The sequence below is a fragment of the Ornithorhynchus anatinus genome, chromosome 1 (assembly GCF_004115215.2).
Source record: "Ornithorhynchus anatinus isolate Pmale09 chromosome 1, mOrnAna1.pri.v4, whole genome shotgun sequence".
NCBI lineage: Eukaryota > Metazoa > Chordata > Mammalia > Monotremata > Ornithorhynchidae > Ornithorhynchus > Ornithorhynchus anatinus.
Genome location: NC_041728.1, coordinates 129,384,370 through 129,409,394, shown reverse-complemented (window position 1 = coordinate 129,409,394; position 25,025 = coordinate 129,384,370). Strand labels below are relative to the sequence as shown.

Here is a 25,025-nt window from a genome sequence, read left to right as displayed (position 1 = left end):
ATGGCCTGCTCGCGAATCCTCCGCCTGGCCCTTCTGACGCTCTCAGGAGTCCTCATCCCGGCCGTTCTCACAGGTAATGTGTCGGACCTGATTCCGTCCACTGCTCACAGCCCACAGAGGTCCGGAGGGAGACCTGGCCGTGCCACGGCCTCTGGGAAGTTTGGAAGAATCCCGGAGGGGAAGAGGGTCCCAGGACGTCGGAGTCCACGGCCAAGGCTGGGGTGATGGGCTGGGGCGGAATGAAGCATCCTCCATCCTGATTGGCTTGTATCCACCTCTAGCGCTTAGTACAGTACCTGGATATAGTAAGCGTTTAGCAAATACCACAGTTATTATTATTAGTTGAAAGCACCTTCCTTTAGAGATTGTGAATTGAAGGCCGAAGGGGGAGAGTCAGGGAACGGGGACATCAAGTGAGCAGATTCATGGTGAGCTTCACCCTGGAGCACTAGAAATCAGCTAGGGGAAAGGAGCAAGTTTCATCCCTGAAGGCTGAAATTTATTAGGATGTGATTAGGTTTGGAGCTAAAATCTCAGTAGGAGGGGGAAGAGATGTTTGCTAACCACGCTTGTCTATGCACTTGGATTTGTTCCCTTTTTTCACTCCTCCCTCAGGTCCACAGCACTTATGTTCATATCCGTGATTTATTTATTTGTATTAATGTTTGTCTTCCACTTCAGACTGTAAACTCACTGTGGACAGGGAACACTCTTCCAACTCTATTATACTGTACTCTCCCAAGAGCTTAGTACAGTGTTCTGCGCTCAATAAATACCCCTGATTGATTGAACAAAGAGGAATGCTTAGAGACTATACTACCATTATCTCCAAGGAGTCCAGAAAACTTTAGTGTTTCGTTGCATTTATCCAACTCGATCCTTGACCGAATCTCCCGGAGGAAGGAAAAGGAAGACATTAACTGAGGCAAAGATGACTTGCTAAAGTTCATCCAGCTAAGTAGATTCAGAAGGTTGGATTGAAATTTGGGGCTATTCAGTTTTCTGCGATTGTTGGTATGAGGAAAGGGTGAATTGAATTGTCTCATGCATTCTGTAGCAAGCTAGTCCATTGCTTACAAGAATATTAAAATAATAATGTTGGTATTTGTTAAGCGCTTACTATGGACCGAGCACTGTTCTAAGCGCTGGGGTAGATAGTCATCAGGAGTCTTAGGGGTGCAGAATTAAACAACTTTCTTAATATTTCAGGATTTTCTCGCTCAGTTCCAGGACTACACAGGCAGGAATGACAAGCCCAGAAATTTCTGGCCTTGAGAAAATTCTACTTTTGGAACTAGCAACCTGAATTTTCTAGACAAAAGTGATGCTAGATTGAGATTTGCTTTGTTAATTCAGAAAGTACAATTTGACTCCATGTGCCTTAACGGCTGTATTTGTAGGAAGTTTTGTAGGATGTAGGGGGAGATTTCTTTAGAGAAGCAGCGTGGCTCAGTGGAAAGAGCACGGGCTTTGGAGTCAGAGATCATGGGTTCGAATCCCGGCTCTGCCACTTGTCAGCTGTGTGGCTGTGGGCAAGTCACTTAACTTCTCTGGGCCTCAGTTACCTCATCTGTAAAATGGGGATGAAGACTGTGAGCCCCACGTGGGACAACCTGATTCCCCTGTGTCTACCCCAGCGCTTAGAACAGTGCTCGGCACATAGTAAGCGCTTAACAAATACCAACATTATTATTATTATTATTATTTACTGTTTTAATATTTTGCCTAGAAAAATGTACATAAGCACAAGGGTGTTATTCCTGGATGGGACCTCTGCTTATGGCTGTTCCCGACGGGGAGCCTCTTGCACGTGTCCCGCGGCCTCCCTCAGTATTGCCTCTGTCTGTTGGGAAACTCCTAGATGGCGGCTCTCGGGTCTTGTCTTTTCTTTCTGCAGTCCTAATGCTGCACTGGTGAGCATTTAAGGAGTCATGAGAAATAGTGGAGATTAACAGCGGCTAAACCAAATGAGCCAGAATCACTGCCTATCCCTGAGGGAGTTTCAGGAGATACAGAGGTTTATCTAATGTCCAGAGCCCAAGCCCTCCCGGGGCTTGCTCATCTGCAAATATCTTGGCGCTCCCCCTCGGAACTCGTTTTGAAATGGCCATTTCTGATCTCCTCTCTCTTGGGGAAATGCTAGTGGCAGTCGCTAGTTTCCCATACAGCTCTGAGTATCCACCCGGCTGAGAGCAGGGAAGTTGACCGCCGGGGCTCTGTGACCCTGAAGACGGATCCCTTATTATTGTTATTATTGTTTTTAAGTACTTGTGTGATGAGCACTGTTTTAAGCGCTGTGATAAAAACATAATAATAATGATATTTAAGTGCTTACTGTGCACCAAGCACTGTTCTCAGTGCTGGGTAGATACAAGATATATGGGGCTCACAGTCTTCCACCCCATTTTACAGATGAGGTAACTGAGACCCAGAGAAGTTACGTGGCTTGCCCGAAGTCACACAGCTGACAAGTGGCTGAGCTGGAATTAGAAGCCACGACCTCTGACTCCCAAGCCCGTACTCTTTCCACTAAGCCACGCCGCTTCTCAGCAGTTTGGATACAGTCCCTGTCCCACTTGGGGCTCACAGTCTAAGTAAGAGGGAATAGGATTTAATCCCCATTTTACAGTTGAGGAAACTGAAGCCCAGAAAAGTGAAGGGACTTGCCCAAGATCTTACAGCAGATGAACGGCAGAACTGGGCTTAGACCCCTGGTCCTCTGACTCCCCGGGCTGTGCTCTTTCTACTAGGCCACACTGCTTCTCATGCAGCAGTAGTGTGCCCAGAAAGATAGATAGCCGTGATGCATGGCAAGTATAAAAAACCATATTTACGACAGTCACTAGGTAATATTTACTGAGCCCCCACTGGGAAAGTGTTTCCACAAGATTCCAAATCCATGATCTCTGCCCTTCAATAAAGAGTTGGGAGTATCCATTGGCCCGGAAGGGAAAGCACCAAGGAAGGAGCCGGAACGGTGAGAAGAAATAGCATTGTCCTATGGCTGCTATCTCCCCACGTCACTGGCAAAGTCTAGCAAGCGATGCTCAGCAGATTGCTTGCGTTTCTGGGGAATAGCCGCCCTGATCTTGTAAATCCTGCTTTTGTCCCAGCTGAGGTTATCCTCGCACCCAATCCTCCAGCTTTCAACTCTAGCTGAGCAGGGGCATCCAGAAACCACTGGAAGCCCACTTCCATTTTATTGTCATTCTATTGTACGCTCAGAGGTGTCGATCTGTGTGTTTTCAGTGCTCGTTTTGGCTGGGACATGATTAGGCTATCAGGGAATGTTATTCGACAGCGCAAACTTGTTTGGACGCGGCGGGCCGCATCCCCGAAGAAACTACATGTCCCGCGTGGGTTGGATCTCAACGGGCTAATCCTAGTTTTCCTTTAATGCTGGGTTCTGCAAAGAGCTTGTGCTCTGGGATTCAGGAGAACCGGGCATGTTGGCTTCTTATTTTCAACAGCTGGAGTTTGGGGGCTCATGATGTCTGTCTGCGTGGACTCTCAGATGAGAGCTGAGCCCCAGACACTGTTTTCCTGAGCAGCAGTGGGGTCACCTCAGCTTTGGAGAAGGGGGTGGTGATGCTGGAAGGGTTCATTTGAGTCTCTCTCGTAGTTCAGCTGTTCGTGAAATTCGGCTGCAGCTCCTCATCCTCCTTGTCTTTCTCCTCCTCGTCGTCCTCTTTGTCCTCCTCTTCCTTCCCCTCTCTTCTCCCTCCTCTTCCCCTTCCTCCTGCTCCTTCTCTTCCTCATCATGGGAGTCATCCAGCTCCTTGCCGTCCCCTCCCCACTCCCCTCACAAAGTGCTCAGTTGCCGTAGAGGCCGGGGAGGAGGAGAAATGGGTCCCGTAGCATTGACGAACGTTTGTTTTGGCAGAAGTTTGTCTACCTTTCCTTCCCGCCTCTCATTTTCTTTCTTCAGATTCTCTCCAGGCTGAGTGCCTTTGTTGGAAATGGCTAAATATCGATCCTTGGCCATTGGGAAGAGGGGAGGGGGCTGGCCCAGGAAGGGAGGAGGATCCCGAAGAAAAATACCATTTGATGTGTGAGGACAAGGGGTGTGATGAGGTTGGATCGGTCTGCCCGGGCCCAAATATCTTGGGTTGCAGTGACATTGAAGCGTAACAGGACAGGGCATTTCCTGCCTCACACCCAGATAAAATGGGCCAAGGAAGTGGATAACTGGCGACCTGTACCTACTGCTCTCACCCACGGATACACACAGGGCATTGCGCACATACACACTCTCTCCCTCTCTCTCAAACACACACACACTGTCTCTCAGATTCAGGTCTGCCTTTAGGAAAACAAGTTTATTTAACATTCAGTCCGACCGCAGTGCTCCGTGCTGGTGCTCACTGGAGCATCAGGGCCGCAGTCCTCACAGATGAGCCTTTGTGTGACCCATGAAGGGCCTTTTCACGTCCGCCCTGGCCCCCGGCCCGCTGTGCCTACCTGAGTTCGGACGGCCCGCCGCGGGCCGCAGGCGTCTCCCAGCTCCCTACCCTTCTCCCTGTTCCTTGTCCGGAAAGCCTGGGGGGGACGGGGTCCCCAACCCCCTCCTTCCTCCCTCTCGGAGCCACGAACGTGGGGGTGAGAGAGGGTCCTGGGGAGCCTGGCCTCCCAATGGATTCCAGGCCAGCGGGTTCCCGCCTTCGGCGGGGTGACGGGGACCACCTTGCCGTGGGGTCCGAGGCTCTGCCGGCCCACCCGCGGTCCCCGGCCACACTGCTCACCGGCCCCACTCGGTCACATCCGCATCTACTCCCTAAAGAACTGGGCGACAATTCTCACCACCCCCAATCCATCAGTGGTATTTACTGAGCGCTTCCTGGATGCAGAGCACCGTACTCGAGAGAAGCAGAATGGCCCAGTGGCAAGACCACGGGCTGGGGAGTCAGAGAACGTGGCTTCTAATCCCGGCTCCACCACTTGTCTGCTGTGTGACCTTGGGCAAGTCACTCAACTTCTCTGTGGTTTAGTGACTCCATCTGTAAAATGAGCCCCACAACCTGATTACCTTTGTCTACCCCAGTGCTTAGAACAGTGCTTGGCACATAGTAAGTGCTTAACACATACAATAATAATAATTATTATTATTACTAAGTGGTCGGGGGAGTACGATACAACAGAGTTAGTAGACACAACACCGAGATTAAACTACACGTAGGGGAAATGGCCGCATACAAAGGTACGTACAGAAGTGCTCTCTGGGGGCTGGGGATGAATATGAGCCCGGGTTTAGGCGTCAGAGGTCATGGGTTCTAATTCCGGCTCCGCCACCTGTCAGCTGTGTGACTCTGGGCAAGTCACTTAACGTCCCGGTGCCTCAGTGACCTCAATCTGTAAAATGGGGATTAAGACACCGAGCCTCACATGGGACAACCTGATGACCCTGTATCTCCCCCAGCGCTTAGAACAGCGCTCGGCACATAGTAAGCGCTTAACAAATACCAACATTATTATTAATATTATCCAAGTGCTTAAGGGGTGCATAACCAAGCACATAGGTGACACAGAGGGGAGGGCAGATAGGGGAAATGAGAGATTAGTCAGGGAATGCCTCTTGAAAGAGATGTGATTTTAGGAGGACTTTAAAGGTGGGGAGAGTGATGGTCTGTTAGATACGAAGTGAGAGCCTATAAGTACTGCCCTGCTGCTTCTTGCTGCTAACTTCTCTGTGCCTCATCTCCCTCATCTGTAAAATGGGGATTCAATATCTATTCTCCCTCGTAGACCCTGAGCCCCATATGGCACCTGATGATCTTGTCTACCCCGTGCTTAGAATCGTGCTTGGCACACAGTAAGCACTTAACAAATACCACACTTAATTAATCTTGTTCTTGTTCTTGTCTGTCCGTCTCCCGCGATTAGACCGTAAGGCAGTCAAACGGCAGGGACCGTCTCTATCTGTTGCCGACTTGTTCATTCCAAGCGCTTAGTACAGTGCTCTGCACATAGTAAGCGCTCAATAAATACTATTGAATAATCTGCATCCCTGATGAAGAGGTTTTTTTCCATGTGGTATTTAAGTGCTTACTATATATCAGGCTCTGACTGTACTAAGTGCTGGGACGGATACAAGAAAATCAGGACGGATACAGTCCCTGTCCCACATAGGGCTCACCATCTTAATCCCCAGTGTGCAGATGAACTGAAGCACAGAGAAGTCAAGTGACTTGCCCAGGGTCACACAGACAGGCCGAGCCAGGATTAGACCTCGGGTCCTCCGTCTGCTAGGTCTGTGCTCTTCCCGAGTGCTCAGTACAGTGTCCTGAACACAATACGAACTCAATAACTACGTTTGATTTTTCAGTAGACCACGTCACACCTTCACATGAACAAAATCTCAGCTGATGTGTATTTGCTAAAAGAAAAAGGCAGGAAGGACCAGAGCCCTCAGAGAGGTCCTTTAATATTTATTAAGCGCTTACTACGTGCAGAGCACTGTTCTAAGCGCTGGGGGAGATACAGGGTAATCAGGTGGTCCCACGTGAGGCTCACAGTTAATCCCCATTTTACAGATGAAGTAACTGAGGCCCAGAGAAGTGAAATGACTTGCCCACAGTCACCCAGCTGACAGGTGGCAGAGCCGGGAGTCGGACCCATGACCTCTGACTCCGAAGCCCAGGCTCTTTCCACTGAGCCAAGCTCCTATTGACCAGCTGCCCTCTCATCAATAACTGTCTGTCCCATTTCAGTCTGTACCCTCTCTCTGGAGCCCCTGAGGCCAACACCGCTCCTTGCATTCCTGGGACACTCGGAGAGCCTGGAAAAGGAAATCCACAACCGACGTGGTCTAGTGAAAGGAAAACAGGCCTGGGAGTCAGGGGCCCTGGATTCTCATCCTGGTTCCGCCACATCTGCTGGGTGTCCTGGGGGAAATCACTTCACTTCTCCAGGCCTCAGTTTCCACATCTGTAAAATGGAGATTTAATACGTAATAATGGTATTTGTTAAGCACTTACTATGTGCCAAGCACTGTTCTAAGCGCTGGGGTAGATACAAGGTAACCAGGTTGTCCCATGTGGGGCTCACAGTCTCCATCCCCATTTTACAGATGAGATCACTGAGGCACAGAGAAGTTAAGTGACATGCCCGAGGTCACACGGCTGACAAGCGGCGGAGGCAGGATTAGAACCCATGACCTCTGATTCCCAAGCACTGGCTCTTTCCACTGAGCCACGCTGCTTCTATAATACATGTTCTCCCTCCTACCTAGACTGTGGGTCTCATGTTGGGACGGAGTTCAGAATCATTTTTTCGTATCTACCCAGTGCTTAGTTCAGTACTTAGCACATAATAAGGGCTTAACCAATGCCAAAGGTACGAAGGGATGGCACACTCTCAGACGGTAGGGCTCGGGCACATATCAAACATTGTTTGGGGGCTTATTAAGGACACAGAGAGGTAGGAAGCAGGATGTGAGCCCGGGAGGTCTTCCATTGTGTTGAATTCTTCAGAAAAGGCTTTTTCCTCACTCTGCTGCCTAATCAAAAATCTTTCCCAATCCTCATGGACCCTTCCCCACTCCCCTTTACCTGAAGTCATTCATTTTATTCATTCAGTAGTATTTACTGAACGCTTACTGTGTGCAGGGCACTGTCCTAAACGCTTGGGAGAGTACAATATAACAGGAAACATTCCCTGCCTACACCGAACTCAAAGTCTAGAGTCCTCGCTGGTGGGGGGATGCTTAACCCAAGGGATGCCAGCGGTGTTTTCAAAGGTGCCACATCAGAACCGGGGGTCGCTTCGGCTTCTAGTCACTTCGCTATGCCTCAGTTCCCTCATCTGTAAAATGGGGATGAAGACTGTGAGCCTCGCGTGGGACAACCTGATTACCCTGTATCTCCCCCGGCGCTTAGAACAGTGCTCTGCACATAGTAAGCGCTTAACAAATACCAGTATCATTATTATTATTATTATTAGTCGCAACCCCCTCTTCCTTAGGCTGCTGGGTCCCCTGGGATGCGTCTGTTTCGAGGCTGGATTCAGCATGGGGGAATCTCACCAAGATGCTGTAAATCTTCTTTATTTTTAAGGTGGGTGTGGGCAGGGCCAGACTTTGGGGCCGGGCCCCACCAGGGATATGAAAAAAGGCGAGGTCAATCCAGCCCCCATCTTGGTGTTGGTCTTGGTGCCCCTTGTCAGCAGTGTCCGCTGGGTTCCTGGAAATGCCCCTGCTCTGGGACTTTGATGATGATAATAATGATATTTGTCAAGTGCTTACTATGTGCCAAGCACCGTTCTTAGCGCTGGGGTAGATTCAGGGTAATCACGTTGTCCCAGATGGGGCTCACAGTCTTAATCCCCATTTTACAGATGAGGTAACTGAGGCACTGAGAAGTGACTAGCCCAAGGTCACATAGCTGATACAGCGTGGCACAGTGGAAAGAGCCCGGGCTTGGGAGTCAGAGTTCATGGGTTCGAATCCCGGCTCCGCCGCTTGCCAGCTGTGTGACTTTGGGCGAGTCACTTAACTTCTCTGTAAAATGGGGATGAAGACTGTGAGCCCCACGTGGGACAACCTGATCACCTTGTATCCCCCGGCGCTTAGAACAGTGCTCTGCACATAGTAAGCGCTTAACAAACACCAACATTATTATTATACATGGCGTAGTGGATAGAGCACGGGTCGGGGAGTGAGAAGTCATAGGTTCTAACCACAGCTCTGCCACTTGTCTGCTGTGGGACTTTGGGCAAGTCCCTTCACTTCTCTCTCCTCACTTACCTCGTCTATAAAATGGGGATTGACATCGTGAGCTCCATATGGAACAGGGACTATGTCCAATCCAATTTGCTTGTATCTACCTTAATGCTTAGTACAGTGTCTGGCACACGGTAAGCACTTAAGTACCCCAGTTATTATTATTATTGTAAGTGGCAGAGCCGGGATTAGAACCCACCTCCTCCAGCTCCCAAGCCCGTGCTCTTGCCACTAGGCCATTCTGCTTCTCTGATGCCCTCAGGAACGGAAGTACCAGAAACACTAAAACCACAAAAGCCCCCTTTCTTTCAGTCCGGCCTCCTCTGTGACCTGGGGTGTGGAGAGAAGAGCTCAGAATCTTATGGGGTTTATTAGGGTGGATTTTTTTTTTTAACCACCATACATTCAGTAGACTGATTATTATCTCACGGGGGTCGGGCCAGAGGTCCGGAGGGAATTTGGAACATCCGCTAGGTGGATGTGGAAGAAGAAGGGAAGCAGGCGTGGCTCAGTGGAAAGAGCCTGGGCTTCGGAGTCAGAGGTCGTGGGTTCGACTCCCGGCTCTGCCACTTGTCAGCTGGGTGACTGTGGGCAAGTCACTTCACTTCTCTGGGCCTCAGTTACCTCATCTGGAAAATGGGGATTAACTGTGAGCCTCACGTGGGACGACCTGATTACCTGATCACCCTGTATCTACCCCAGCGCTTAGAACAGTGGTCTGCACATAGTAAGCGCTTAACAAATACCAACATTATTATTATTACTGTGGGAGCAAACTGCCCCCAGTCAACCCCGACTCTGTTACCCCTCGGCCCTGACTCTGTCATCCCAGCCACCAGTTCTGTCGCCTTCCGCCCCGGTTCAGTTGGCCTCCACACCCCACCTTGACTCTGTTGCCCTCCCCTCCAGTTCTGTCGTGTCTCCCCGTTCCCTTCCCCTGCCCCTGGCTCCTCTCCCCACCCTAACTCTGTTGCCCTTCCTCCCTCATTCAATCGTATTTATTCAGCGCTTACTGTGTGCAAAGTACCAACTAAGCCCTTGGGAGAGTACAATATTACAACAGACAGACACGTTCCTGTCCACGAACAGCTCACGGTCTAGAGGGGAAGGCGGACATTAATACAGATAAATAAATATCAGATATATACAGATTTATACATATGTGTTCTCGTCCGTCCGTCTCCCCCGATTAGACCGTAAGCCCGTCAAACGGCAGGGACTGTCTCTATCTGTTGCCGACTTGTTCATTCCAAGCGCTCGGTACAGTGCTCTGTACACAGTAAGCGCTCAATAAATACTATTGAATGAATGAATGAAAGATGGGAGGGAGGATGAATGAAGGAACAAGAACGGTGCAGAAGAGAGTGGCAGAAGAAGAGGAGAAGGGCTAAAACAGGGAAGGCTTCTTGGAGGAGATGAGCCCTCCCCTCCAGTTCTGGTGTGTGTCTCCCCATCTCTTCCCTCCGTCGCTCTTTTCTCCCACCCTGACTCTTTTGCCCTCCGTCCCCCAGTCTCTGTCACCCTCCTTTCGGGTTCTTTTGTCGTCTCCACCCTGACTACTGTCTCCCTCTCTCCAGCCCTTCCACCCTCCCCTCCAGTTCTGTTGCCTCCCTGGCCCACCTCTGGCTGTTTAACCCTTCCCCCCGCTCGAGCACCGTACTAAGCGCTCGACGGTCCCCAGCCGGCCCCGTTGCCAAACCTGGCTCTGTGTCTCCTTCCCGCTTGAGTCGGTCCAAGCCTTCGGGGAGAATGAGGTAGAGGGGAGGGTGGGTAGGTCTATTTTGGTCAGCTTTGGATTGTGGGGCAACTCAGAAAAGCTTGAGGACCAGAGGAGGGATGGGATTGTTTGTTTATGTTTAGTGACTGAAGATCTGTTAGTCAAAACCCCCAGGGCATTAGTCCCAACATTCCTACCTAGCACACTTGAGCCTTGTGTCCAAAGTGCACTGAAGGCCTTTTCTCCACCGAATAAATTGAAACTGTTTGAGTTTCTAAGCCCATCTCTGCCAATCACCTTCCCCACGAGGCGCCAATAAAGTAACCACATTTACTCGCATCCAAAGTAGAATAAGGGGTGATGGGGTTCTCCCCCTCTAGACTGTAAGTTCATTGTGGGCAGGGGGCGTCTGCCTACTCTGTTATACTGCTCTCTCCCAAGCGCTCAGTACAGTGCTCTGCACACAGTAAGCGCTCAGTAAATGCGATCGATCGATTGACAAATTCTAGGTTTTGAAAGGAAAAGTCAGTCAGTCGTATTTATTGAGCGCTTTCTGTGTGTAGAGCCCTGAACTAAGCGCTTGGAAGAGAGAGGCAGAGGAATGGACCTCGCTCAGAGGAGGAGGTCGCGGTCACGCGACGGGAAGACACAACACGCACACGGTCAGACACGTGCATTTGTTCAAAGGAACCACACGCTTACTGTCCCCCTCACAGTCACAGTGATCGTTTAGATTTTTTGTGTTTTCCCGTCATGTTTTACCTTCACAGTTTCCCTGTGAGGTAGGGGCAGGCATTGTTACCCCCATTTTATAGATGAGGAAACTGAAACCCAGGGAGTTGAAATAACTGCCCAGGTCCCACATTTGGCCAGAGGCAGAGCGGGATGATTAGAACCCAAATCTCCTGACTCCCGGTCTTTGATCCTGCCAGACACCATGCTACTCCTTGGGTTGGATGTGCAACTAAGTGGAAGCGGGGGCGGACTCCCCTCCTCTGGGGCTCCCCAGTTTTGCCGGCTCGGTTGTCGGCTGCAGGGCGGATAGACGCCCCTCCTCCGGGGCCGGTGGATCCGCCCAAAACCTGGGGAGCCCGTGGCTGCCGTCCTTCCGTCCTGCTGCTCCTGTAACGTTCTTCCGGCTCCTCCTCAGCCTCCAGGCCTTTGGCCGCCAAGACTAAGGGAGGGCCCTTCCCGGCTCCACCGCCTTGTAATGACCGGAGAACCGACTGATGGGCTTTGAGGGCAGGGGCGTCTGCTCGCTTTGGCCACCGGATTTGTAGACAAGCAGCGTGGCTCAGTGGAATAGAGCCCGGGCTTGGGAGTCAGAGGTCGTGGGTTCCAATGCCGGATTTGCCACTTGGCAGCTGTGGGACTGTGAGCAAGTCACTTCACTTCTCTGGGCCTCAGTTACCTCATCTGGAAAATGGGGATTAAGACTGTGAGCCTCATGTGGGACAACCTGATTACCCTGTAGACCCCAGTGCTTAGAACAGTGCTCTGCACATAGTGAACACTTAACAAATATTAACATTATTAGAGCCTCTGCCTGCCCGGAGGGCTTTCTCTGGGAGTCGGGGAGGGCGGATCCTTGGATGACTGGAGAATACAGAGGTCTAGGAGCCCTAGCTGTCATCAGCGAAGCAGCGTGGCTCAGTGGAAGGAGCACGGGCTGGGGAGACAGAGGTCTTGGGTTCGAATCCTGGCTCTGCCACTTGGCAGCTGTGTGACTGTGGGCAAGTCACTTAACTTTCTCTGTGCCTGTTACCTCATCTGTAAAATGGGGATAAAGACTGTGAGCCTCATGAGGGACAACCTGATTACCCTGTTTACCCCTGCGCTTAGAACAGTGCTCTGCACATAGTGAGCGCTTAACAAATACCAACATTATCATCTTTGGCCTTCGTTTCCTGTGGCCACGGGGTTAGGGCGACCCCGGACAATTGGTTATCTCCTCCCTCTTCTAGCGTCTTGCCAATGCTGCTAAATGAGGAGTTTCAGCAAATGAACTTCCCCTCTATCCCTCAGCCTTTTCATTCTCTCCCTCGCTTTCTTCCCGCACCCCCGAATGGCCCAAAAAATAGCCAGTAGAAGGAGTAAGAGAAGAAGCAAAGGGGTCTGAGAAATCCATTAGCAGGACAGTGAGATCCCAAGTAATCAAAATCCTATCAGTTCTCCTTTGGGAGGTTGGCTCTTTTCTTATATTGAATATTACCCATTTTTCTTCCTCGCCCACGGTTCTTGCTTCATGCCTGAATGCCCAAGCGGGGAATACTGTCCTGTGATTTCACATCACCAAAAGCCATTTGCCTGGTGCCCACCCGGGTCTGGGCTTGTGCCGGGCACCAGGGAGAGATGGAGTGTTAAACTTATTACCTGGAGGAGATGACTCTGGTGAAACTCACTTTTACGGGGGGGCCGTGGGGATGGTGGTCTTTGTGTTTGTGTGTGTATGTGTGTAAAGGTCAGTGCGGGGTGTAAAGGCCAGTGTGGGTCCCACAGTCTGGGACACACAGAGGCCGTCCCTTGTTGTTTCGACATGTTTGTTCTTTCCTGAAACTCAGTAATTTGAATAGGCCCAGTCCTGCACTCACCACTTGTCTGCTGTGTGACCTTGGGCAAGTCACTTAACTTCTCTGTGCCTCAGTTACCTCATCTGTCAAAATGGGGATTAAAAAATGTGAGCCCCACTTGGGACAACCTGATTACCCTATGTCTACCCCAGCGCTTAGAGCAGTGCTCTGCACATAGTAAGCGCTTTACAAATACTATGATTATAATTATTACCAACTCTGTTACACTCTCCCAAGCACTTAGTACAATGTTCTGCACATAGTAAGCACTCAAGTAATCAAAGTATCTAAAGAAAGGACATCACTGGTGCAGCATGCTTTCTTTCCAAGACTACCTGGGCATGGCTTCTGACCCCAATGAAAGCCTAGGGTTTCGGGGGTGAAGGAGGCCTTTAATTTATATCTGTGACTCTTTTCGGAGTTGTGCTGCCTTGGTATGGAAGACCCCTCTCTCTTTCTTCAATGGGTCAATCAGTGGTATTTATTCAGGGCTTTCTGTGCACAAAGCACTGTACCAAGTAGTTGGGAGAGTTCAATACAGCAGAGTTGGTAGATGTGATACTTACCCACAAGGAGTTTACAGTCTAGGTGGGGAGAAAGACAGTAAAATAAATCCCCCAGAGTGAACATCATAATAATGTTGGTATTAGTGAAATATATTAAGAGTAACATAAGAACCGTGGGGCTGGGGTATTAAAGTGCTTAAGGGGTACACACATATCTATGGTGAGGGGAGGGCGGGCAGCGTGGCTCGGTGGAAAAAGCCCGGGCTTGGGAGTCAGAATTCATGGGTTCGAATCGCGGCTCTACCACTTGTCAGCTGTGTGACTGTGGGCAGGTCACTTGACTTCTCTGGGCCTCAGTTCTCTCATCTGTCAAATGGGGATGAAGACTGGGAGCCTCACATGGGACAACCTGATTACCTTGTATCTACCCCAGCGCTTAGAACAGTGCTCTGCACATAGTAAGCACTTAACAAATACCAACATTATTATTATTATTACTATAGAGGAAATGGGGGCTTAGTCTGGAAAAGCCTCTTGGAGGAGATGTGATTTTAAGAGGGTTCTGAAGGTGAGGAGAATGGTGGCCCGGCGGATATGACGGGGGATATGATGGGGGAGGGAGTTCCAGGCCAGGAGGTAAACAGGGGCAAGGGGTAGGTAATGGGATGTTCAAGATTGAGGTACAGGGAGTAGGTTGGCATTAGTGGAGCAAAGTGTGCAGACTGGGCTTTAGTAGATCAGTGAGAGAAGGAAGGGGGAAGAAAGTCAATGGTGAAGGGATTGTTGTTTCGACATGTTTGTTCTTTCCCGAAACTCAGTAATTTGAATAGGCCCAGTCCTGCACTCACTACTTGTCTGCTGTGTGACCTTGGGCAAGTCACTTAACTTCTCTTTGCCTCAGTTACCTCGTCGAAGCCATCGAAGGCTTTTGAGGAGTGGGCAGATATAGACATAGCATTTTTTAGAAAAATGATCGGGGCAGCCGAGGAAAGTGTGGATTAGAGATGTTGTGATGGTAGGAGCAGCGTAGTTCAGTGGAAAGAGCACGGGCTTGGGAGTCAGAGGTCATGAGTTCGAATCCCAGCTCTGCCACGTGTCAGCTGTGTGACTGTGGGCAAGTCACTTCACTTCTCTGTGCCTCAGTTCCCTCATCTGTAAAATGGGGATGAAGACTGTGAGCCCCACGTGGGACGACCTGATTCCTCTGTGTCTACCCCAGCGCTTAGAACAGTGCTCTGCACATAGTAAGCGCTTAACAAATACCAACATCATTATTATTATTAGAATATGTTCAGAAGAAGGCTGACGTAGTGGATAGAGCACGGGACTCAGATGGTCATGGGTTCAAATTCCTGTTCCGCCACTTGTCTGCTGTGTGACCTCGGGCAAGTCGCTTTACTTCTCTGTGATTCAGGTACGTCATCGATAAAATGAGTTGAGACTCTGAGCTCCACGTAGGACAGGAGCTTGTATACACCTCAGTGCTTAGTATGGTGCCTGGCACCTAGTAAGTGCTTAACAAATACCATTATTATTATTCATTCATTCATTCATTCAACAGTATTTATTGAGCACTTACTACGTGCAGAGCACTGTACTAAGCGCTTGGAATGTACAGTTCGGCAACAGATAGGGACACTCCCTGCCCATTGACGGGCTTATTAGAACTTCCAGGATTTCCGGACAGGTCGAATGAGAGAGATGAGAGAGAGATGAGTCTCTCTCCGTCTGTCTCCGATCCTTCTGGCCCCGGGGTCAGTCCTGGGTCTCCCTATGCTATGGAAAGCAAGATCAGAGCAGTCCTGCTTTGATCTCGTTCCCTTCCTTACATCCATTTCCAACAACTGAGCCACAGGCAGGAGTGGCCTAAATAAACAGGGCTTTCAGCTGCTAAAATAGACCCAGCTCAGTGGCTCCATCCTTCCTTCTGGGAACCTCATCCTTGGGTGACGGAGACCATCTATGTGTGTTTGTGTGGGGGAGGGAACAGGGGACAAGGGAGTCTAAGCAGGGCTCAGGACAGGATGAAAAGGATGACATTTTTGTGGAGAAGGCCTAGTTCAGATTCCTGAGCCCCCAGCTTTTTTTTTTTTTAAATAGTATTTAAGTACCTACTACACGCCAGGTACTGTACTAAGCGTTGGGGTAGAAACAAACTAATCACGTGGGACATAGTCCATGCCCTGCAAGGGGCTTACCGCCTTAACTCCCATTTTTCAGATGATGGAAGTGAGGCCCAGAGAAGTGAAGTGACTTGCCCAAGCACCCCTCATTATCCAAACTGTGCGCTCTATGCGGCTCCTAGGGCCCGGGGTTCACCCACCCGCACTGGGCTTCTGGCTGCCTCCTTTGCCTTTTGCATTTCAAGCGCTTAGTACAGTGCTCTGCATATAGTAAGCACTCAATAAATAGTATCGAATGAATGAATGAATGGGAATGGAACTGGAGAAGGGAAGCAGACTCATTTGGGGGTTTGGGGGGAGGGGAGAAGCCGCCCCTCTAGACCGTAAGCTCGTTGTGGGCAGGGAAAGTGTCTACCAACCCTGTTATATTGTACTTTCCCAAGGGCTTAGTACAGTGCTCTGTACACAGTAAGCACTCAATAGATACCATTGATTGAACAAGGATAGAATCGCCGATCTGAGGGGATGAAAGCTGAGACGGGGGGACGTGATCGAAGTCTGCGACATCATGAAGGGTGTGAAGGGCAAACGCCAAATGCAATTCCCCTGGCTCAGGGCCAGTCAGTCATATTTATTAAGCGCTTACTGTGTGCAGAGCACTTTCCTCAGCGCTTGGGAGACAACAATATAGCAATAAAACAGATACATTCCCTGCCCGCAGGGAGCTTACGGTCTGAAGTCTACAGTGATTAGACCGTAAGCCCGTCAAACGGCAGGGACTGTCTCTATCTGTTGCCGACTTGTTCATTCCAAGCGCTTAGTACAGTGCTCTGCACATAGTAAGCGCTCAATAAATACTATTGAATGAATGAATGAATACAGTCACCCTCCAGGCTTTGGAGCAGGAACTTGGTAGGCTCAGACATTTGGAATTTACCAGGGAAAGCACGCCCCCAAAATACTGGTAGATTCAAGAGGGCTTCTACTTGAATCATTCACAGATGAGAGATCCATCATGGGTGATTCGAGGGGAGGTTAGGGATGTCAGCTGGGCTTCCCTAATCCTGAGTCAATGTGGGGAAGGCAGCTGCCACATGGTTGCTCTGAGCTTCCTGGTCCATTCCTGGAAGTAGCATCTTGAGTCGGTTGGCCTGTTGCCCTGATTGACTTTGCACAATGGAAACTTGTCAGCTGTGTGACCGTGGGCAAGTCACTTCACTTCTCTGTGCCTCAGTTCCCTCATCTGTAAAATGGGGATTAACTGTGAGCCTCACGTGGGACAACCTGATGACCCTGTATCTCCCCCAGTGCTTAGAACAGTGCTTTGCACATAGTAAGCGCTTAACAAATACCAACATTATTATTATTATTATTATTAGAGGGGCCTAGTGGATACAGCAGGGGCCCGGGAGTCAGAAGGACCCGGGTTCTAATCCCGCCTCGGCCACTTGATTGCTACGTGATCTTGGGCGAGTCAGCTTCTCTGTGCCTCAGTTACTTCATCTGTAAAATGGGGATTAATACTGTGAGCCCCATGGATAGGGGGACATGGGCCGAGTTCAACCTGACCAGCTTGTTATCTACCCCAGCGTTTAATACAGTGCCTGGGCACACGGTCGGTGCTTAACGGATATCATTTAAAAAAAAAAAAACGGCCTCATGGCTTCCAGCAGGAAAGCCAGAAAAGGCAGACCAGGAAAACCAGCAGGCCACAAGTTGATTTGAATACATATATGCATACAGATTTGAATGCACATATGCATCTAAGCTACTTATAGATTTCTCAAATCTGTCCATCTAGACTCTTCTCTAGGAGTGAAAGTCTGTTATCAACGCCCAAAATGTTATTTCTTGATACCCTATGTCTCCCATCTTTGCCCCCCTGACCAGCAGCCTAGGTTCCCGTAGAGGAGGGGAATGAGGAGGGGCAAGGCGGGCCTGAAAGAGGGCTGAAGTCCCAGAGACCGTTTCAGGCCAGAGGCCGAGGAACAGTGCTGCCTTTGGGCCTACTGAACCTGATCCCGTGTCGAGCCCAGGCCCCGGATGTCTCTCTCCGCGTCCCTGCACCCGTCTGCGAGGCCCCGGGTGAAGAAGCAGACCTCCCCGACGGTGCCCAGCAGGCCAGCTAGGCAGGACCCGGTCCTCTTCGGCCCAGGAAGTGGGTCTCAGGTTCCGGCAGGCGGATGCTTTGGCCTCGGGTCTCGGACCTTAAGGGAACCGTGGGGTTTTCCCGTCACTGGGCGACATTCCCGACCGTTTCAGTGGGGAGGTGTGGAATGTCTCCCGCTCTCCCCAACCCCTCCGGCTGGTCCCACCCGAATAATGCGGGCATTGATTCCCGCTCTCGGGCCCCACCTCGAGCAAACAGGAAAGGGCGGCCGTCTCCCCTTCACCACTGGGAGAAGGAATCGCAGGGCACGAATCCCAACGTCAAACACCAAGGCCTTGGTTTTCTGATCTTCCCCGTGGAAGGATGGGAGAAGGTCTCGCACAGAGGAGGTCGGAGACAGTCTTGGGACCCAACGGAACGGGGGTGTTTTGTTCAGCCCTGGGCGGAAGGAACTTGCTCTGTCGTTTGAGGGAGACGCATGGGCATCCGATCCTACCTCCAGATCCTCTTTCTCTCCCACTCTCAGGATAGGATAGAGTGCTGAGGCTAGTTGGAACTAGGCTATGGTAGAGAAGCAGCGTGGCTCAGTGGAAAGAGCACGGCCTTGGGAGTCAGAGGTCATGAGTTCGAATCCCAGCTCTGCCACTTGTCAGCTGTGTGACTGTGGGCAAGTCACTTCACTTCTCTGGGCCTCAGTTACCTCATCTGTAAAATGGGGATTAAGACTGTGAGCCCCATGTGGGACAACCTGATTCCCCTATGTCTACCCCAGCGCTTAGAACAGTGCTCTGCACATAGTAAGCGCTTAACAAATACCAACATTATTATTTGCTTGTATCCACCCCAGAGTTTAGTACAGTGTCTGGCACACAGTAAGCACTTAACAAAAGCCACAGTCGTCGTATTCAATCCCCAGCCTTAAGCGGCCCTTGGATTTTGTGTCCTCTCAACCAAAGCCACCAGTATCACGCCAAGGCGCTGACAGCTCTCGATAATAATAACGGTGGGATTTATTAAGTGCTTACTTTTGTGCCAGGCACTGTACTGAGCCCTGGGGTGGATACCTGAGAAGTAATAATAATAATAATGTTGGTATTTGCTAAGCGCTTACTATGTGCAGAGCACTGTTCTAAGTGCTGGGGTAGATACAGGGTAATCAGATTGCCCCACGTGAGGCTCACAGTCTTCATCCCCATTTTACAGATGAGGGAACTGAGGCCCAGAGAAGTGAAGTGACTTGCCCACAGTCACACAGCTGACCAGTGGCAGAGCTGGGTGGAGAGACCCCGGGCTTGGGAGTCAGAGGTCATGGGTTCTAATCCTGCCTCCGCCACTTGTCAGCTGTGTGACCTCAGGCAAGCCACTTAACTTCTCTGGGCCTCAGTGACCTCATCTGTAAAACGGGGATGAAGACTGTGAGCCCTACGTGGGACAGCCTGATTACCTTGTATCCCCCCCCCCCCAAGAGCTTAGAACAGTGCTTGCCACATAGTAAGCGCTTAACAAATACCAACATTATTATTATGAGCAAATCAGGTTGGACACAGTCCTTGTCTCACGTGAGGCTCATGTTCTCAAACCCCATTCTCCAGGTGAGGTAACTGAGGCCCCAAAAAGTGAAGTGACTTGCCCAAGGTCATGCAGAAGACTAGTGGCAGTGATGGGATTAGAACCCACGTCCTTCTGATCCCCAGGCCCGTGATCTAGAGAAGCAGGATGGCTCAGTGAAAAGACCACGGGCTTGGGAGTCAGAGGTCATGGGTTTGAATCCCACTTGTCAGCTGTATGACTTGGGGTAAGTCACTTCACTTCTCTGTGTCTCAGTTCCCTCATCTGTAAAATGGGGATTAAGACTGTGAGCCTCATGTGGTACAACCTGATTACTCTGTATCTCCCCCAGCGCTTAGAACAGTGCTCCGCACATAGTAAGTGCTTAACAAATACCAACATTATTATTATCTATCCACAATGCTATGCTGATGATCTGTGCCTAAGGAGGGAAATGGAAAGGGTGGCTGATCCTCAGGCTAGCTCTGACCCATATTCATTCAATAGTATTTATTGAGCGCTTATTCTGTGCAGAGCACTGTACTAAGTGCTTGGAATGTACAAATCAGAAACAGAGACAGTCCCTGGCCTTTGACGGGCTTACAGTCTGTGAGCGTGCTTACGTTTCCCAGTATCTGACTGGTTTTGGGGTAGTTCACATCTCCCCCTGGCTTTATCTTTCTCTCTGGAGTGGCCGGCATCTTGTCGGTCCCCATCCCGGAAATTATCTTAGAATGCACAGAGCAGGGGATGGAATTGCTCCGGAGTGGTGGAGGGGAGGCAACCAGGGAGATTTGCTGAAGGGCAAGGAAATGAATGGGGTATGGGATGCAGATGGAATAATAATAATTGTGGTTTTAAGTACATAATATGTGCCAAGCACTATACTAAGCGCTGGGGTAGATACAAGCAAATCAGGTCGGACACAGTCCCTGTTCCACTTGGGGCTCATAATCTTATCCCCCATTTTCCAGATGAGGTAACTGAGGCACAGAGAATAATGGTGGTATTTGTTAAGCGCTTACTATGTGCAAAGCACTGTTCTAAGCACTGGGAGGGATACAAGGTGATCAGGTTGCCCACTTGGGGTTCACAGTTTTAATCCCCATTTTAATAATAGTAATAATAATATTGGTGGTATTTGTTGAGTGCTTACTATGTGCAAGGCACTGTTCTAAGTGCTGGGGGGGGGCGATACAAGGTGATCAGGCTGCCCCACATGGGGCTCACAGTTTTCATCCCCATTTTACAGATGAGGTAACTGAGGCACAGAGAAGTGAACTGACTTGCCCAAAGTCACACAGCTGGCTAACGGCGGAGCCGGGATCAGAACCCATGACCTCTGACTCCCGAGCCCGGGCTCTTTCCACTGAGCCACGCTGCTTCACTTCACAGAGAAGTGAAGTGACTTGCTCAAGGTCACACGGAAGACAAGTGGCGGAGCTGGGATTAGAGCCCAGGTCACTCTGACTCCGAGGCCTGTGCTTTATCCACTAGGCCACACTCCTCCACCAATCGGAGGACCCTGGGGCAGCGGGGGAGGAGATCTGACCCTCTTCCCCTTCCTTTTCCCCAAAATTTGGGTATATGGAGAAGCAGCATGGCTTAGTGGAAAGAACCCAGGCTTGGGAGTCAGAGGTCGTGGGTTCTAATCCCAGCTCCGCCACTTGCCAGCTATGTGACTTTGGGCAAGTCACTTCATGTCTCTGTGCCTCAGTTTGCCCATCTGTAAAATGGAGATTAAGTCTGTGAGCCCCATGTGGGAAAACCTGATTACCCTATATCTACCCCAATGCTTAGAACAGTACTTGGCGTATAGTAAGCGCTTAACAAATACCATTATTATTATGGGAGGTAGAGGGGGAAACCTCTCAAGAGGCATGGTTACAAAGCAATATGGCATCAGTGTAAAACACGCTGGCATCGCCTGAACCCTCAGAAGGGGCGGTGCCCGTTAGGAGGCTGAGTACAATTATGCTTTGGCACCTGATGGGATGAGTGGGAATTCTCTAGGCCAGACTTCCAAGAGTGTGTTCATTCCCTAGCTGTCTGATTGGAGGCTTGGAGAACACCCGTGCAGTGGGGCACTGGGTTCCCGTTACGGAAGCATCCGGTCGTGCCCTGCAGATTGCAGCTATCACCCTCTTTCAGGCCACCGCCCACGGGCAAAATCGATTCAAGTTCAGTCGCACACTGCTGAACGGGCAGTAAAATCACACGGAGAGGGGCGTCACCTGGTTGTCTTGCCCCCACATCGGGCAAGTAGCACATTGGGGGCAGCCTCCCCTCCCTTTCTGCCTTGGACAATGAAGGCCAGAGGTGGGCATGCACCCAGTCCCATTACTACCAAAAACACTGGGACAGCACTGGCCCTAAATTAGTTGGGACATTCCAGCTCCGCTCTTGACTCTCCAATCAACTAATCTCTCAGAACTTTCAAGTATTCCGACTGTAAATTGGGAGATTAAGCCCCACATTCATTGCGTGGCTCAGTGGAAAGAGCCACGGCTTGGGAGTCAGAGGTCATGGGTTCGAATCCTAGCTCCACCGCCTGTCAGCTGTGTGACTGTGGGCAGGTCACTTAACTTCTCTGGGCCTCAGTGACCTCATCTGTAAAATGGGGATGAAGACCGTGAGCCTCACGTGGGACAACTTGATTACCCTGTATCTACCCCAGCGCTTAGAACAGTGCTCTGCACATAGTAAGCGCTTAACAAATTATTATTATTCTCTGAGCCTCAGTTTCCTCATCTGTAAAATGGGGATGAAGACTGTGAGCCCTACATGGGGCAACCTGATTACCTGGTATCTACCCCCGTGTTTAGAACAGTACTTGGCACACAGTAAGCGCTTAACAAATACCAACATCATTATTATTATTGAGCACTTACTGAATGCAGAGCGCTGTACTAAGCGCTTGGAAGAGTACAACCATAATGCATAGGCACACTCCCTTGGGTGGCGCTAAGCGGGACCTGGAAAAGTTGCGCGTTGTCACTGTGTGCTTGGCATTCTAGCAGAGTATCCCGTGGGCCCTGCCCCAACCCTGTGGAACGAGGCGCCAGAATTGCCATCGGGCGAAGGACCCTTGGAACCCACCGGCGCGGCCTACGCATCGGAGCCCACCGGCCTCCCGCTCTCCACGTCGGAGTACGAGCCCGAGGATACCACCCACCTGCACCGGCTGGATGAGGGCAATGGTCTGTATGGCTGGAGTCCTTGTAGGGGCTGGGCGGGGGGGTCTTCAACCTGGAGATGGGCGGCTGGGGGGTGGAAGCCGTGGGGGCAGAAGCCAGAGAGGACCGGATGAGGAGCGGGCTGACCGGCTCCAGCACGGAGACGCGGGAGACCTTGGATGTGACGCCGGTTTATGATTATATATTGTAAATCACCTATTTAGAGAAGCAGCGTGGATCAGTGGAAAGAGCCCGGGCTTGGGAGTCGGAGGGCGTGGGTTCGAATTCCGGCTCCGCCACTTGTCAGCTTTGGAACTTTGGGCAAGTTATTCATTCAGTAGTATTTATTGAGCGCTTACTATGTGCAGAGCACTGTACTAAGCGCTTGGGATGAACAAGTCGGCAACAGATAGAGACAGTCCCTGCCGTTTGACGGGCTTACGGTCTAATCGACTGGACTGTAAGTTACTTCTCTGGGCCTCAGTCACCTCATTTGTAAAATGGAGATTTAGACTGTGAGCCCCACGTGGGACAGCCTCATTACCTTATATCTACCCCAGTGCTTAGAACAGTGCTTGGCACATAGTAGGTGATTAACAAGTACCATTATTATTATCATTTATTTACGTTAACGTCTCTCTCCTCCTCTAGACCGTAAGCTCCACGGGTGGAGAACATGTCCACTAACTCTGTTATATTGTACTTTTCCAAGTGCTCAGTACAGTGCTCTGCATGTAAGCACTCAATAAATACCACTGATTGATTGATTGATGACACTGCCTCTCTTGGGGATCAATAGGAGGATTCCCACCTCCTCCTCCTTGCACTGGAGCAGCACAGTGAGGAAGGGGGAGTTGTTCCCGAGGAAGGGAGGCTACCGAACTTCGTGGTGCCCTTACCCTCTCCCTCCCTCATTGAGGTTGGTTGGGGTTACTGGCTGAGTCCATCGATCACTAGGAATTACTGAACACTTGTGTGTGCGCAGGGTACTGAAAAACGAAAGTGTTATTAAGTGCTTACTAGGTGCCAAGCCCTGTACTAAATGCTACGGTGGATGCATGATAATCAGTTTGGACGCGGTCTCTAACTCACCTGGAGCTCACAGTCTAAATAGGAGGGAGAAAAAGTGTTTAAATCCCATCCTACAGAAAAGGAATGTAAGGCACAGAGAGGTTAAGTGACCTGCCTAGGTTTCCACAGCAGGCAAGTGGCAGGGTGGGGATTAGAAGCCAGGTCCAGGCAGGGAAGGGGGAATGAGAAAGAGGCAGGGGGCGGGAGGGACAAGAATTAGGCATAGTGAGTGAGTTAGAGAAACAATAATGTTGGCATCTGTAAAGCACTTACTATGTGCAAAGCACTGTTCTAAGCGCTGGGGAGGATACAAGGTGATCAGGTTGTCCCACGTGAGACTCACAGTCTTCAACCCCATTTTCCAGATGAGGCACAGAGAAGTTAAGTGACTTGCCCAAAGTCACACAGCTGACAAGCGGCGGAGCGGGGATAAACAAAGGGGGCAAGCTGGGGTGTAGTGGGGGAAAAAAGGGGGTGTGAGTAGGAGTGAGAGCTGACCTTTGAGGTGGTCTTTGAGGAATGGGATTAAATGTGCTAAACACTAGAAAAATGATCTGGGCAGCAGAGGGAAGTGTGGACTGGAGGTGGGAGAGACTGGATGTGGGGAGCAAGGGCTGATAGGAGAGGACAAGTACCTAGATTTGGGAAAGCGGATAAGGAGTTCAGTTGGCAGAGGTTAAGGCTCTAGTGAAAGGGTGCCCATGGAGGAAGAGGAGGACATTTTGAAGGGCTGAGCCCGCATGCAGTGACCCTTACAGGTAATCTGCTTGAGTACAGCCTAGCTCTCTTTAAATTTCCTGTCCAAAGGCCATGAGAAGACAGGACCCCTAGGATAGGTTGTGTGGATATGAGATAGTGGGATAAAACTGGGCGAGGTTAAAGGTTAGAGGAATTCAGATGACTTCACTTGAAAAGTGAAGGTTGATGGGGGCGTTTTAGATCCTCAGAGGAAGGCATCCGAGCTGACTTCCAGGTCCTTGAGGGGGATTTTTCCATTTTTATTTAGAGAGGCAGCGTGGCTCGGTGGAAAGAGCCCTGGCTTGGGAGTCAGAGGTCGTGGGTTCGAATCCCAGCTCCGCCACTTGTCAGCTGTGTGGCTGTGGGCAAGTCACTTCACTTCTCTGGGCCTCAGTTACCTCATCCGTAAAATGGGGGATTAACTGTGAGCCTCACGTGGGACAACCTGATTGCCCCGTATCTACGCCAGCGCTTAGAACGGTGCTCGGCCCATAGTAAGCGCTTAACAAATACCAACATTTATTATTTTTATTTCCTGGGCTCTGTCCCTCCCTGAGGCCTCTTCGAGGCAGTAGGTATTCTGAGCTGAGACTGAGTCTTTTCCTCCCTCCTCACTCGCCTCTTCCTTTGTCGCCTCCAGGTTCTCTGGGGCCAGGAGCCATTGCGGCCATTGTGATCGCAGCTCTCCTGGGCACTTCGGTGATTGTGGCACTGATCGTCATCACTCTGAGAAAATTCTCCACTTCCTGA

At 50.4% G+C, this 25,025-nt stretch overlaps 1 protein-coding gene across 1 annotated transcript; it reads left to right on the top strand.

The window, feature by feature from the left end:
• On the top strand, window positions 1-25,025 carry SNORC (secondary ossification center associated regulator of chondrocyte maturation). The gene is made up of 3 exons (XM_029081178.2): window positions 1-73; window positions 22,308-22,490; window positions 24,916-25,025. The coding sequence occupies exons 1-3, from the start codon at window positions 1-3 to the stop codon at window positions 25,023-25,025; spliced, it is 366 nt and encodes a 121-aa protein (XP_028937011.1).

Coding starts and splice junctions, on each gene's coding strand:
- SNORC (XM_029081178.2), top strand. CDS start 1: ATGGCCTGCTCGCGAATCCTCCGCCTGGCCCTTCTGACGCTCTCAGGA. Junction 74..22,307: donor CATCCCGGCCGTTCTCACAG/GTAATGTGTCGG, acceptor TTGGCATTCTAG/CAGAGTATCCCGTGGGCCCT. Junction 22,491..24,915: donor CCGGCTGGATGAGGGCAATG/GTCTGTATGGCT, acceptor TGTCGCCTCCAG/GTTCTCTGGGGCCAGGAGCC.